The sequence below is a fragment of the Dromiciops gliroides genome, chromosome 5 (genome assembly GCF_019393635.1).
Source record: "Dromiciops gliroides isolate mDroGli1 chromosome 5, mDroGli1.pri, whole genome shotgun sequence".
Taxonomy (NCBI): Eukaryota; Metazoa; Chordata; class Mammalia; order Microbiotheria; family Microbiotheriidae; genus Dromiciops; species Dromiciops gliroides.
In genome coordinates this window covers 93,610,294-93,626,487 of record NC_057865.1, presented here as the reverse complement: position 1 = coordinate 93,626,487, position 16,194 = coordinate 93,610,294, and the positions used below count along the sequence as shown (strand labels likewise).

The 16,194-nt window shown below is 39.4% G+C and overlaps 1 protein-coding gene across 1 annotated transcript; it reads right to left on the bottom strand.

Annotated features, from left to right (window-relative positions):
• Positions 1-561: 561 nt before the first annotated feature.
• LOC122728047 (GTPase IMAP family member 7-like) lies at positions 562-8,140 on the bottom strand. The gene is made up of 4 exons (XM_043966123.1): positions 7,991-8,140; positions 6,513-6,685; positions 3,819-3,851; positions 562-3,112 (listed from the first exon to the last, which is right to left on the bottom strand). Exons 3-4 carry the CDS (start codon positions 3,849-3,851, stop codon positions 2,201-2,203), a joined length of 945 nt encoding a protein of 314 aa, XP_043822058.1. The 5' UTR covers positions 6,513-6,685; positions 7,991-8,140; the 3' UTR covers positions 562-2,200.
• Between the last annotated feature and the right edge of the window lie 8,054 nt (positions 8,141-16,194).

Here is a 16,194-nt window from a genome sequence, read left to right as displayed (position 1 = left end):
AGGCTGATAGAAATTGGTTTAGGCCAACATATTATAGCCACATACCAAGATAAGTTCTAAATGTTTACATGAGCAGACATAAAAAGATCACTTTTAGAGAACAAGAATCTATGAGATGAGGGAAGAGTCCATAATTAAATAAGTGGGAGTTAATCAAGATAAAATATGCAATTTTTATTGCAAAAAATGTAAAAGATTTGCACCAAAATAATATAAGTGAAAATTAGAAGGTAAACAGGTAACTGGGGGCAGGGGAAACTTTTACAACATGTTTCTCTGATAAAGATTTCATTTCCAATGATACATAGAGATCCAATCTAATTTTATAAGAATATAATCTACTCAGGGGCAGCTAGGTGGTGCAGTGGATAGAGCACCGGCCCTGGAGTCAGAAGTACCTGAATTCAAATCCGGCCTCTAGACACTTAACACTTACTAGCTGTGTGACCCTGGGCAAGTCACTTAACCCCAATTGCCTCACTTAAAAAATAAAAAAAATTAAAAAAAAAAGAATATAATCTACTCCCTAAGATAAGTAGTCAAACAATATGGACAGGCAACTTTCTTTTTTTAAAAAAATTATTTATTTAAATTTATTTATTTCTTTTGAAATTTTGAGTTCTAAATTTCTCTTTCCCTTCCATTCCCTTCCTACCCCCGAAAGATAAGCAAGATGATATCAAGTATACAGGTGAAATAATGCAAAACATATTTTTCATATTATTCACATTTTGAAAAAGCAAGAAAAATAAAGAAATTGAGAAAACTATTCCTCACTTTGCACTCAGAGTATCAATAGTTCTCTCTCTGGAGATTGGTAGCATTTTTTCATCACAAGTCCTTTGAAATTATCTGCTTGTATTTCTCAGAGAAGCCAAGTCCTTCACTGTTGATAATCATTACAGCATTGTTACTGTGCACAATGATGTCCCAGTTCTTCTCACTCCACTTGCATCAGTTCATATAGGCGTACCATATTTTTTTTTCTGAAACCACCTATTAACTTCTATTTACCTCAGTTTCTTCAACTATAAAATGGGGATAATAATAGCACTTATCTTACATGGCTGTCTTTAGGACCAAATCAGTAATATTTGTAAAAATACTTAGCATAGTGCCTGTCACATAGTAGATTATATAAAGCTTATTTCCTTGATGATTCTCCCTGCATCTTCACAAGGTGCTGTCAACTATCTCTACTTATAGAAGGAGAAAACTCACTCAGAGGAATTTAAATCTGAGATAATCCTACCTCCTTTGTCCCCCAGTCCACTATTAGAAGTATCCTCTCCTACTCAGTGAATCGGGAGCAAAAACCCCCTCCAAAACAAACCAAAAAACCCCTCATGGATATCAGGTCCTTGAATATCCAAATCAAATGGGATGCCATTGGAATATCCCATGTCAATGATACAACTTGACTGAGTTCAATAATCAACAAGCATTTATGACACATCTGCTGTGGGGCGACACTGCTGGAACTGGGGATACATGTATAATGAATGAAACAATCACTACTAATGAGGAGCTTAGATTCTGCACAGGCCAAAACAATAGTCAGGAAACCTCTGGCTATAGTAGATGAACAGGAGCAGAAATGAAATTAAATGTTCCAGCTCTGTGTTTAGGAGGAGAGAAAATAGTTTTTTGCTTATTTGCTAAGTAGGGAGGTGGTGCCATGGAAAGAATTAATAAACATGGAAGACCAACATTAACTGAGAATCCAGGAGAATCAGACTCAGGACAGTAAGGAATCAAGGAACTGTCCAGTGAGCAATTTTGACTTCTATGATGGTAGGACGTAAGAAGCAAATGAAAAAACCCATCACCAATTCCTGTGCTCCTCACTCCATAGACATTTCTCCAATGCTTAAAGAGTCCCAATTCTCATGTAGGATTTGAAGTGGCAAAGCTGGAGACTCTACACTGAGGGCCCAGCTCTCTAGGTACATGGTAAGTAAAGGCTCAGACAAAACAAGAGAGTAATTTAATTGTAGGAGCTACAATGGATGAAATCCTTGATGGTGGTTCTACCCTCCAATGTAGAATACTCCCTTATCTTTGAGTGACATGAAGGTAATTAGAACCCAATTCTACCCATTTCATAAGTTTGCAATTCTGTATATCTGGGATATCGACATTTATAAAGAAATTAATGGAAAATAAAACCAACCAACCAACCAACCAACCAGGCAGACTATCATTTCCTGAACCAACCCCAAATTTTAGAAACCACACTCCTAACGAACTCAACGATCGATTTAAGTATAGACCTCTCAGCCTCTGGATTTATATTTTTCATTTTTTCTTCATACTCCATCTCTACCTTTCTTTTTTTTTCTTGCTTTTCCTTTATTTCTTTTTCTGTCAGAAGACCTAGGTTAGCATATTGTACTTCTATAATTTGCAGTTCTTTGTCTCTTTGTTCAGTATAGATTTCCTTCAGGGTGTTTCTTCTTCTTTCCAGTGACTCATTGACTTCCTGGTATATCTTATCTGAAAAATATTTCCCCTCATTATCCTGCACCATTTTCTCAATCATACTCAGCAGCTTCTTTACCTGGGCTTCTCTTTCATTACCCTGGGCTTTGTTATTGAAGGCACAACATCTTCCACTGCACTCTTGGATAAGACTTCGGAGGTTTTCATCAGACTCTTTCACAAAGTCTTCTACTGGCCTACCTTCCAGCTCCTCTTTCCGAGTGAACAAGATGATCATGTACTTCATGGCTAAGTTCCCAAAGAGTGCTTTAATCAAAGAGACAGTGTGTTTTGCCTCAGTAGTGTATCGATCCAGTTGTTGAACCAGAATAATGGCATGTGGCCCTGGGCAGGAATAGATGACACAGCGACTGATCTCATTGCAAGTGGTTTCTAGGCTGTTCTTTGTGTCAAACAGACCAGGAGTATCAACAACTATAAGGTCTTTCCCTTCCCAGGTTCCAGATCCTTTTTGACAGCCCTTGGTCACAGCATGTGCTGAAACTTTAGATTCAAAAACTGTCTTCCCAAGGATGGTGTTCCCTGTTGCACTTTTCCCATTTCCAGTTTTCCCAACAAGTACAATCCTGAGGGCACTGGCCTGATCAACATCCACACCCTCATCAGGCAACTGTGGGGGAAATTTTGAACAATTCAGAACTCCTATGTAATAGTTAACAAATATGGGAGGGAACTACAGAAGGGAAGTTATTGAAAATAAGACAGTCATTTGCAAGGGCTTTTGATTCAAATCTGGCCTGAAGTCTCAGAACCCCAGAGTTGTACATAGTCTAGGATTGACTTTTGAATCAATGTTAAGAGAAGTATACAGAAGGGGCAGCTAGATGGTATAATGGATAAAGCACCGGCCCTGGATTCAGGAGGACCTGAGTTCAAATCTAGCCTTAGACGCTTGACACTTACTAGCTGTGTCACCCTGGGCAAGTCACTTAACCCTCATTGCCCCTGCCTCTAACTCCACATTTGACCTGAAGCTTGAGTTGATGATATTCTACTAAATTTTATATATTCAGAATTTTATTTTTGTGTTTTATACTGAGGTCAACTCTGGTATTGTAATGTGTTCACAGAAAGTGATAGTGCCTTTAAATATGGGTTTAGAAAAAAATTCTTACATATGAAAGTGGGGTTTTGTTTCTTTTAGAGCAAAGTATCTATGTCATGGTGCGGGGAGACCTGGGAAAGAACTTTCCATATTCCCTCATGGGCAGGAATCCCTGACCTCTATCTATCTGCTGGCATTTTCAGGCAACAGGAGAAAATTGACTTTGATCTGGCTTTGGGGTGCTGAGGGAACTGAGGAACGTGATACTCACTGAGGTGGAAGGTTGACTCAATGTAGCAGCCATCTTGGAGGGTTCAGGAAGAAGACAAAGAGAAATACGTAACTTTAGACAATTAGCAAAACACTCATAATCCATCAGCAAATTTCTTCTGCCCTATACAACTAGTGGGAGGAAGTACATTTTCTATGAAGCTTTCCCAGACCACCTTCCCTAGGCATGATCTCCCCTTCCTCTGCCTTCTTTTTGCCCATGTATTCTGCCTTGTAGGGCATCTACTGTGACTTCCCTTGGAGTCATCCATCCTGTATTTCAGTGCTAGATTCAGAGCTTCTTGAGGGCAGGGACTGTGTCCCATACATCTTTGTGTCCCCCTTCTCTGAACTCCCACCAAACCTAGCACAGTACTTTGCACACTGTTTGTAAACAATAAATATGTGACCTGAACTAGGCTCAGAAAGACTGGCTAGATTACAGCAGGTGAAGGGAAGAGAATTCCACATACCATGGCCCCTACTAGGCATGTCTCCATGCCCAAGCCTGCCCACTTGGAGCATTGACTGCTCTATGACTCAGATCTTTTCCTCTTATGTATATATGACCTCTTTATCCAGTGCATTAAGTAAAGGTGCTTTTTTCATTTGCAAAGTGGATATTAATGACTACTCATTGGCTTACATAAAATCTATACAAAGAGGAGGCCAAACAGTAAGAAGGCCTTTGTGTTCTTCCAGAGATGAAAGTATTCCATTAGAGTCATAACTAAGATTTCTGGTATATGGGGTAAATTTAGTTGAGTTGGTGGAGGGAAGAGGAGTGGAGAGCAAAGAGGGGATCCTAAGGTTTTTAGTAGAATAGAAGCAGAAGTTATGGAAGTTTAGAAGGTTCAAGACCCAGGAGACCAGTGAATTTGATGGAGTTGAAGGGTGAGGAGGGAAAGAACCCTAAAAGTCTGGGCACTGAATGTATGAAGGATGTGAGAGAAAGACAGTAAGACAGATACACACAGAGAAAAAGAGAGACAGAGACAGAGAGAGACTGAGGGACACAGAAAGAGACAGAGACAGAGAAAGACACAAAGAGAGAACAGAGAGTCAGAGAAATGCACAGAAAAAGAGAGAAACAAGGGGGAGGGAGGGATGTGGAGAGACAGAGACAGAGAGACAGAGATAGAGATCCATTGAGGACAAGCCCAAAGACCTGGACAAGGATGAAGTGAACTGCCATGGAGGAAAGGTGTTTGCTAAGGGATGATGACAGAGAAAAGTTCTGAAAGTATCACTGAGGAACCAGGGGTATACTCACTCTTCTGCCCTGTGAAGTCTGTTGGGATATGAGAGAATGAACAGATAGATTTGGAGAAAGCTCTATGTGCTCTGGGCTGACTATACAAAGCAAAAAATGAAATAGTGCCTACCCTCAAGGAACTTGCAATGTATTTAACAATTTAGGTGTGGGAAGTTAACCTGGGTGACATGTTTAAACCTTGCTTTACCTGAAATTACATTTAAATGAGTGGGTCCTGAGGGCTATTGCCACACCAGTGAAAGGAACTACAACTTGTACATAACAGGAAAAAAAGGGTTTAAATGGAATCTAAAAAAGAGGAACCAAAGACAAGAATATATTAATGTTTCTTGAACATTGTTCCATAATGGCAGGTGCTAGAATGGGAAAATAACTGAATTTGTAATCAAGGAAAGTCAGTTCAACCATATCTGTTGCTTACAGGCTCTGTGACCCTGGGCAAATCACTTAACCTCTCCAGGCCTCCCTTTGATGATGTTTAATGTCACCTTCAGCACTGAATTCTATCATCCTAATATTCTAATGAGCAATACCAATTACTGTACAGCAAATATCCATAGAGCAAAGAAGGGGAATTCCTCTAGGAATCACAGAGGGAAATTTCCCTAATACAAAATCACTACTTCTTGCAGTAGCAAAGTACTAGAAATAAAAGAGATTCCCATTAATTGAGGAATAGCTAAACAAATGATGGTACATAAATATAAGAGAATACAATTATGCTATTAAAAAGCAATGTTCATAATGAATCCAGAGAAGCATCAAAATACATAAGCTGATGTAAGGGGGAAATGAGGAGGGACAGGAAAACAATGTATATAATAATAACCACATCAAAGTAAATGGGAATAACAACCACTACAAAGCAATTAAAAATGAATCATATGAAATAATGAATAACAGTATTAGTCTTGAAAAAGAGAAAACAGAAGTTAGGATTCACAGGTGTGCAACATGAGATATAATGTTAATTTTTCCCCAATTGTTGATTGGTTTTGATGAATTTCTTTTCTCTTTCCTTTTTTTTCTTTCATTTTAAATGTATTTGTGTTAAAATTTTACTCTCTGACTAGGGAGAAGGGAAAGAGGATTTGGGGACAAAGAAATCTAGTGGATGAAAACACAAAAGATATCAATAAAAATATCTGTTTTTAAAAAAAAGAACCTCCAACTGCCTTTCACTTAATTGCACCCTGGTCATACACCTCCAGATCTGTAATTTGCTTTCCTGAGTGAAACTGCTCACTGGGATTATCAAGAAATTAGCCAAACGTGTCAAACTCACCCACCTTTCCTTTCATAATCCCAGACCCAGAAATCCCGGCTCCTTTTCTTCCAGTGTTCCCTCCCCTGATTCCTCTAACCCATCAAATCTCTCCCTAGGTCCCCTGCTATTCCCCAGCTCCTAAACAGACTCACCTTCTCCCGGAGAGGCAGAAACTGCGTTGTCTGCTGTGCTTTAGAGCAATGTTGCTTTCACTTTTGCTTCCAAAACTAAAATTGTCTTGCATTCAGAATGCTCAGGGAGTGATTTTAACCAATGAAAACTGGAACCCTCATAGGGCAGTGTGGCTATAATGAATCCTTCTAAACTGTGATGAAAAGATCAGGAGTAGATTGAAGGAATTAATTAGAATATTCAAGGAAGAAACAAAAGTATCAGTTTTTGCAGATGATATCATGGCATACTTGGAGGATACTAGAGAATCTACTAAAAAAACTAGTTGAAAAAATGAACAACTTTAGCAAAGTTATAGGATATAAAATAAACTCACATCATAAATTTTGACATATTACCAGAAAAGTCCAGTAGCAAAAGATCAAAATAGAAATTCCATTTAAAATAATTATAGAGTGGGTGACAGTCTTGTGTCTGAGGCTGCACTTAATTGGAATAAAGTATTGATCACAATCTATTAGGCTTCAATTGAATTTTAAAAATAAAGGGTAGTTGGGGCGGCTGGGTGGCACAGTGGATAAAGCACTGGCCCTGGAGTCAGGAGTACCTGAGTTCAAATCCGGCCTCAGACACTTAACACTTACTAGCTGTGTGACCCTGGGCAAGTCACTTAACCCCAATTGCCTCACTAAAAAAAAAAATTAAAAAGAAATAAATAAAGGATAGTGATCAGGATCTCAGAGAAGACAAGTTAAAATAGATGAAATTAAGAGAGATAAATAGGAAAATTATGCTGAAAGGTATAATTATGCTGAAAGATATAACAAAGAATTAATGATATAAAAATTTATTTTATGCATCTAAAAACTTATAGGGAGAACTAAATGAGTGACAAAAATAAATGAATAGTAAGACTACACTAATTGAGGATTAACATATACCTCTGTTATACCTAGAAAATCGAACAAAACAGAAAAAAAAAGTTAAGATACTGAGTAGAATTCTTGAAAAACGGGATGTGATAATCATCTGGCCATATATATCCATTCCATTACTCAATGGAAGTAAAAGTGTACATATCCCATAGTACAACATGGTATATATACATATATAGTTTAAAAATTAACCATGTAACACAAACAAATAAAGAATAGTAAAAGAATCAAATACTTAACTCACAACAATGAGTAAAATTATATTTAATTAATGGCCACAGAAATAGAATTAAAAATTAATTGAAGGAATGTTTTGGCAAAGTCAGGATAGTAGAGTATCAAAAATAAATCTAACTTTACCATGCATATGTAGACAATTCACTAGATAGAGTCCTCATTGAGAAATCTGAGGAAAAAAGTCACACTGAGTCATTTTTCTTCAGCCCAAGTTGGTATGGAAAAAGCGAAAGAGCTGTGGACAGGGTCTACCCAGGAATGGCCAGATATAGCATTGTAGCACAGGGACAAGGAGAGATCCCAGATCCTAGGTGGAAGGGCCTTACCTTGTTCAGGATACAGGAGCAGGTGGCAATTGGCAGCTTGATCATTCATTACATACTGCTAGGTCACAGATCTAGGTAAAAATGGGAATGGGAACTTTGTCTAGGAGAGCCTTTCCAGGATGAGGTGTGGTTGTGGCCTCTGAGCTGTGTGCTGAGCAAGGAACAAGCTCAGAAGCAAATAGTAGCTGAGACTTGGGGTGGAATAGGGTTTCAATTCCAGCCTCTGTGAAATAACCAGGACAGGAATCCCAGATCAAAGTGTAGCCTGCAATTCAGTTGCTCTGAACCAGGATAGCTTTCCAGCTAAGTGATAGTGACTGAGGCTAGCAGGAGTTTAAACAAATTATAATCAATATGAGATTATATCTCATACTTATTAAATTGAAAAATATGACAAAAGATGAAAATGGTAAATATGGGGGAGAGGTGGGAAGACAGGCATAATAATGTAAACCAACTGTAAATTGGTTTAATCATTCTCAAAAACAATTTGAAATTGTGCTAAAATTATACTAAATTTATAGAAATTTATAGTTTATACTAATTTATACTAAATGTATACTAAAATTATACACAATTTAAATTGAAATTATACTGAAAACATCACCAAATCATCGATTTGCCTCAGTAATAGCATTACCAGACATATCGCTCTAAGAATGTAAAAATCAAAGCCAAAGATCTCATCTGCACAAAAATACTCATAATGAGTCTTTGTAATAGGAAAGAGTTGGAAGGAAGATAAGTGTCCATCAATTGGGGAATGGACAAATTGTGTCTATTAGTGGAATGAAATATTATTACACCCTTAGAAATGATGAATGTGAGCAACTTAGAGAAACTTGGGAAGATATTTCAACTGATATAGAGTAAAGAAAACAAATGTACTTTAATAAATACTTAAAAGGCTAAACTCTTGCTAAAGCTTCTAATTTAAGGTGACCACTCATTAGATTTTAGACATCACAGCTAGAATTTTAGACCTTACACTGGTTACAGTACTGTTGATATGATCTCAAACCTTAGTTTCTCTGTTAACCCTAAAAAGGTTTAGCAAGAGTTTAGCCTTTTAAGTATTTATTAAAGTACATTAGAAGTTAGTGAAGAGCAAATGAGAGGTAAAAAACCTTCACCCTAGCTATCTAAGAGAGCCAGAATCTGTGCTCTCGCCAAGCTCAAGTCCGGAACCCAAAGGCCCCCGCTTCACTGCAACATGTCAAACCAGAAGCAGGGCCATCCACACACACAGCTCCAGGCTAATTGGGTGGTAACTTTGATTGACAGGTCCCACGGATGGCAGACATCACTTCCTGACCCCAGACTGACCTTCAAAACCCCAGAGAAGGTCACTTCTGGATGCTAAAGTCACATGGTTTCTTTTCAAGCCAGAGCTCACAATGTCCCTTCCAGCAGGAGGTGTTATTCCAATTCTCACACCAGGGATGATTAACCATTAATAGCCATTAATATTCCTAGATGACAGGACACCTAGAAACCAGATCTTAAGTAAAGAGATATCATAAACACAGAGACCCTCTGGCTCTGACAAGTTTAAGCATGTCTTTATGAACATGTGCAGAAAAGACCAAATGTACCCTTAAGTTCACCTTATGACATTTAAACCCCCAAAACACACCACTAGTGAGAATGGTACCCACCTTGGAGGATGTCTTAGGACCCCAGGAAGTCCAAAATAGGATGTGAACCTCCCTAAGGAGGAGATTAAGATAATGAGGAAATAACCTACTTTTCTCACTATAAATATAACCGGGAGCAGCTAGGTGGCGCAGTGGATAGAGCACCGGCCCTGGATTCAGGAGGACCTGAGTTCAAATTCGGCCTCAGACACTTAACAATTACTAGCCCTGTGAGCCTGGGCAAGTCACTTAACCACAATTGCCTCACCAAAAAAAAAAATAAATAAATATAAATATAAATATAACCATTTTTCCTTTCCGTATTCAAGATATCTATCTCCTTTAGGTGATTCTCCCTGTGCCCTCACAGTCCTGTAGTAAAATTGGGGAAACTAAGTCACTGAGTCTTGTAATTCTTTGGGACACCTCACTACCAATTCAATCAATTATATCCATCCTTATGTCATTTCCATTTCTTCTCCCTCTATTTTCCAGGAAATGATGGGACCAGTTGCTAAGATCTTGTGGTGTTATTGGTTTGCTTTTTTAATGTTAAGCTTCGAGATAGCTTTTATACTATCTTCTTTCTTCCTCATCAAGAGGCTTCTTAATTTTTCACTTTCTGCTTTAGAGTGGTTTTGTCTGCATATATGAGATTGTTAATATTTCTCCTGGCAGCCTTAATTTTGGCTTTTGATTTGTCCAGCCTGACATTTTGCATAAGATACTCTGCATATAAGTTAAATAAATGAGATGACAACATATAGCCTTGTTTTACTCCTATTCCAATCTTAAACCAATCAATTGTTCCATGTTCAGCTCTAACTATTGCATCTTTTTTCTTTTTCTTTGTCTTTTTTTTTTTTTTTGGGGGGGCTATGGGGGTTAAATGACTTGCCCGAGGTCACACCGCTAGTAAGTGTCAAGTGTCTGAGGCCGCATTTGAACTCAGGTCCTCCTGAATCCAGGGCCGGTGCTTCATCCACTGCGCCACCTAGCTGCCCCTAACTATTGCTTCTTTATCTGCATACAGGTTCCTTAGGAAACAAGATGATCTAATATTCACATCTCTTTGAGGACTTGATATGTTTTGTTGTGATCTACACAAAGACTTTAGTGAAGTCAGTGAAACAGAAGTAAATGTTTTCTGAAACTCCCTTGCTTTCTCCATAATCTAGCAAATGGTGGCAATTAGATCTCTAGTTCCTCAGCATGTTTGAAAACCAACCCGCTCTTCTGGTCAGAGAAAGGCTAGATACTCCTTTAAAGGTACTAGAGAACTATGGAGGAAGGCTACTTATAGCCTTCAGGCAGTAAGAGGAAGTCTTCTGGTCAAAATTGCTTGGGACAACTCCAGAATTTCATGTGAGGAGACAATCACTGTTATACTCATAAACTTTGTATAGTGTGGACTTCCCTATTATTTCTTCTGATTATAATAATAGTTAGCATAGTATCAGGGAAAGAATAATAGATTTGGATTTAAAAGACCTGGGTTTGAATCTTTGTTCTCCAGTTTACTATTTGCACTTAAGCCTTAAGTAAATTGAGAGTGTTGGGCTAAATTTCTCTATGGTGACTTTTGGCTTTGATTATATACTTTTTTTTTTTTTTTGGTGAGGCAATTGGGGTTAAGTGACTTGCCCAGGGTCACACAGCCAGTCAGTGTCAATTATCTGAGGTTGGATTTGAACTCAGGTACTCCTGAATCCAGGGCCAATGCTCTATCCACTGCACCACCACCACCTAGATGCTCCAACTTTTGGCTTTTAATCCTCTTATCCCTATGATAGATAGAGCAGGAAACATTGTCTTCAGATTGGTAACTAGGGTAGAGTGCCCTAGGACATTTGGAAAGAACAAAAAAATTTAACCTGAGTTCCTTCTGTAGCACAGAATCCTCATAGCAACTAATTTCCTTCCTGTTCAACAATTTGTCTTTATTACTTATATTATTTTCATTCCATGGATTATAAAGTTAATTTGAGAATGCGCCTTTCTTGCTGCTTGCCTTGGTCCCATTCATGTTACTTGTTTTGTATGTCATAATCATTAGCAATATCTCTAATTATCCCTGAATTTATATATCAGGAAACATATCCAATGAGGTTAAATGACTTGCTAAAAATTATTGACAAAGTCAGGATTAGAATTCGGGACTCCACAGTCTTGTAATTTTTTGCAGTATATCATTCTCTAAAACTTGGGAGTGGGGTCTGAGTGTTAATAGTCTGGAATTGGCTAGTCTTCTATTCATAATTACCTGGGGCAATTCAGAATCTAATGGTGGGAGCTATTGCTCTCCCCTCCATACTGCCCCCCCACCAATTCTCTCATTTCTACTAGTCCACACCCACTTTTACTTTGTACCTTTAGAGTCTAGGACGGTTTCTTTTCTCTTTAACACCAACCTCTGTCACTAGTCTCTCCTTGATTTTTCTTCCCTGCAGCTAGAATGAGAATACTCCTCCCTCACTCCCTTCATCCCCCCACTGCCAGGCAACAGAGAAATAAACAGAAGGAGGGAGTTTGTATGTGCCTATGTTCTCTGTTTACAAGAAGGTCCTGGCTCCTTCCTCACACTCACATCACTCTTGGCACAGAGTAGCTTTCGTTTTCTCCTCAATCACATGATTTCTTTTAAACAGAGTATTAAGTAGCAGTCCATGAGAGAAGGGGGAAAAGTTGCTGATCCAGGAGAGAGGCAGGCAGAGAACAGCTGAACCTTTCTTCTACTCCCCTCTCACTAAGAGCCTCTATCCTTTTTTTTTTTTTTTTTTTGGTGAGGCAATTGGGGTTAAGTGACTTGCCCAGGGTCACACAGCCAGTCAGTGTCAATTATCTGAGGTTGGATTTGAACTCAGGTACTCCTGAATCCAGGGCCGGTGCTCTTTCTACTGCGCCACCTAGCTGCCCGAGCCTCTTCCTTTTGATAGATTATATGAAAGGAAACTGAGTGCCTGGCAGTAAGTAGAGGGCATCTGGCCTTCCCAGGGGAGTAAGGAGAAGCAGGGTGGGATCAGATTGAAAATGGAGAACCTGGGAGTGTCCAGAGCCAAATGGACTCCACTGAACTATTGTCTGTCTATATGTGCAAGTGCACATGTGTGTTTGAAATATGAATGGATTTGAAAGTGACAATTCTTTCAGAAATAACTCAAGATCAGGGCAGTCATATGCAGATTGGGGAGATGGCTGCCTATCTTGCCAGGGACTCTCAGAAGGATCAAATATCTCTCCCTATGAAAGTATGGGATACCTAGGATCCCCCAAATGGGTCCCAGCCTTTCATTTGACAGAAGCTTGAAATAAAGTCTTTCCCAAAGAAAGAAGTTGGGTCTTGGTTTAGCACTGAAGTATGAATAGCTATCCTGAGACTTCCTTGAGAGCAGGTCGTGGATTCTGTGGAAGGCTACGGGTTAGGTACATAGTTTTGAAAGGAGGTTGTGTATATGTGTATATGTGTTTGTGTCTGTGTATGTGTATGCATGTGAACCTGCACACATGCACACATGTATGCCAAATGTTTGTGTCTGAGAATAAGAAAGGGGAGGACCCTGTACAGCTGCAAGTATTTAAACAAACTTCTCTGAGGGTTTATTCAGGCCCTTTTGGGAGAACTTGGGGTATGGAGTATGGTAGTAGGTAGGTACGTAGGAATCTAAAGGATCACTAAGAAAGCCCTCCACCTGGTATCTCCTTTGGGCACCATTGTGACCAGCTGACCAGATCATTTGTGACCAGGAACTGAACACTTGCTTCTTCTCTCATACAAGTTCTATTCTGGACTCAGTGTGGAATTCCAAGGCTAATCATTGCTTGTGGTGTCAGCTTCCAGCACTGGATCTGGCTGGAAGCCTTCTCAGGTTTGGGCGGGGGGGAGGAGAGGGCCTTTTGTTTCTTCCTTGAATCTTAGGGGATCCTCGGGAGCACACCCCCAAGAAAGAGAATGGGATTCAATGGCAGGGTTATAGGCCCTTAAAGCCCCAAAGACAGAGAAACAGGGAATTGCAACATTTGAAGAAAAGTAGCAAGGAAAATTTTAAAGTTGTTTAATTGCAGGACTTCCTGTTTTGAAATTCAGGCCACACATTTTATTTATGTAATAGGAAGGTGTATCCTTTGGAGAAATTCTCTGTCAGGCATTGCTTTTTACCTACTGGGTTGATTTTTTAAAAAAAAGTTTTGAGTTCAGCTTTCAAAGTTCTACTTTGGCCTCCTAAATTTCTGCCTCCTTTCTTATTTTATAAATTTTCTTGCTCTTTTAAACCACTTTGGGATTTTTTTTTGCTCTTGTCCTAGGATTCTGTCATTTGTCAGACAATATCACAGATTCGGAGTCACAGAATGTGAGAGCTGCTGGGGACCTGTGGGGCCAATTGATCCACCTGATGACTGAGGGGAATCCTCCGTCTAACAACGCTTGGCAAGTGATCCTCCTTCCTCAGCTGAGAGAGCTCCAAGGAGATGAAGCCCTCACCTCTTGAGGAAGTGCCTTCCGCTTCGGGAAAGCTCTCACTGTTAGGGCTATCAAGTCTCAGTTTTGTCTTGTTGCAGCTGCTTCTAGATCTTCACTCTGGGGCCAAATAGAACCAAACCTATTCCTCTTACGTACAGCAGCCTTGAACTGCTTGAATATAAGCTGTGCCATCTGTTGAAAAATATTAACACTGATGATGAATTCAGTAATTTTAGCTCAAATTTGGCAGGAACTTTTATTCAGTAAATCACTAAATCATATCCAAGTTGAGAGAGAGAGACACAGAGAGAGAGACAGAGACAGAGAGACAGGACCTCATGCCATCTAACATGACTCTCTACCTTCTACATAATGTTAGGTAACATTTATAGGAATTTTGAATGAGGAAAAGCTATCTTAAAATACATTCAGAGTTAACATTCTGGAATTGTCGAGTACCCAAGTTTCCTTCCTATTCCCTCTTGTACCACTCCCCAAATACCAAGGGCTAAAACAAAGAGACATCATCCCTTTTATTGATATTTTAATCCTTTCTCCACTGAGATGGATATGTCTTCCTGTAGTTATCACCACAGGTAGCCAGGTAGAGGAGACAGCTCTTTGATGGGTAAAGAACCAAATCACTTCAGTGGGAGAGAAGGCGGCCTCTCTGAGGAGACATTCATCCCACTCCACGGTCTGCGACCTCTTACAAACTCCACAGCACTTACTTTGCTCCCTCTGCACCACCTCCTTCCTCACCTCACCTCTTTCCAGCTACCCATAGCTGCCTGAGGCCCTGGAATCATACCCTGAGGCTGAATCCCTATGGTAAATGATAACCTACCTGAACTCATTCCTCAGGCCTACTCCAACTCTGTAATTCCCTTCTCATCCCAATGATTCTGCATGTCTGGCTGCTATTGTTCAAACCCTATTCTCTCTCCTCTATTGATCTATCTTTCTTATTCCCATCTCCCTCAATCCTTCCTTCTCCACATCACACTCTAAAGCTACTTAATCCCTCCTCTGTGGACCCTTGCATGCCTGCTCTATACATTAAAAATTTTAGATTTCATCTTCAATCTTTTCCTTTCATGCCCCTTCCATCTTGCTTTCATGGGATCTGGCTCCCTCATTTCCAGGGTGGCCAGTTTCCCTGGCCACAATATCCATCTCCTGATGCACTTTCACTCATAACTCCAGATGTGAGAAATGGTGATGGTTTGATACATAGTGGAATCTTCTCAGAATAATTTGATATATGAGGAGATCTTCTCAAGGGAAGCATGACCATATAGAGAACAGCAGACAATATTATCTAGTGAATTACATCAAACCAAAGAAGAGAAAAGTAAGTTTTTCAGGGCTAAAGATAAAAACCAGTTTGAGCTGGCTTTCACTGGCGTCCCAGAGAAAATAAGTAAAAAGTTAACTCTAGTCTCTACTGTGCTTGCTTAATAGACTTACTTATATTAATTTCTCCTCCCCCATTTAAAATCTCCTCCCCATTTTCAATCATGTGTCACATGAAGATGTATGTGTTTGGAAGGGGGAACCTATCAAAGAAGATTTAGCTAGAACTCTTATGGGAAGATTGTGAACCTGTACTGAGCAACCTATGATGGCTCAGGGAAGGGACTGATTGTGGCAGGGTGTAGGATAAATACAAGGTGCTTCCTTTCATCATTTGCACTCACTAACTGTTTTCTTTCTGTGAGTGCCCATTCTCATAAGAATGCAATAAAGGCTTTTTGTTATACCAAAGCTGCCTCTGAATGAGCTTATTTTGAGGTGGTCTGTACCTGTTTCTCACACAGACTAAGATAGTAATCAGGGAATTCAAATGCTAACCCTTGCCACCTATAGGTTCTCTCTCTACCACCATGACTCTAACCTTTCTTATTCTAAACTTCATTCAATTCATATTTATCACAGAATCAAGATTCTGGTGGCTATTGTCTACCATTTCTAGGACACTCTCCTTTCTTTTTCAATGAATTTGGTGACTGTTTTCCAGTCTTCTTACCCATAATAGTCTTTTTACTGTCATACTAGAGGATTTCAGCATACAAACTGATATTCCCAGTTCTTCAATTTGCTCCTTT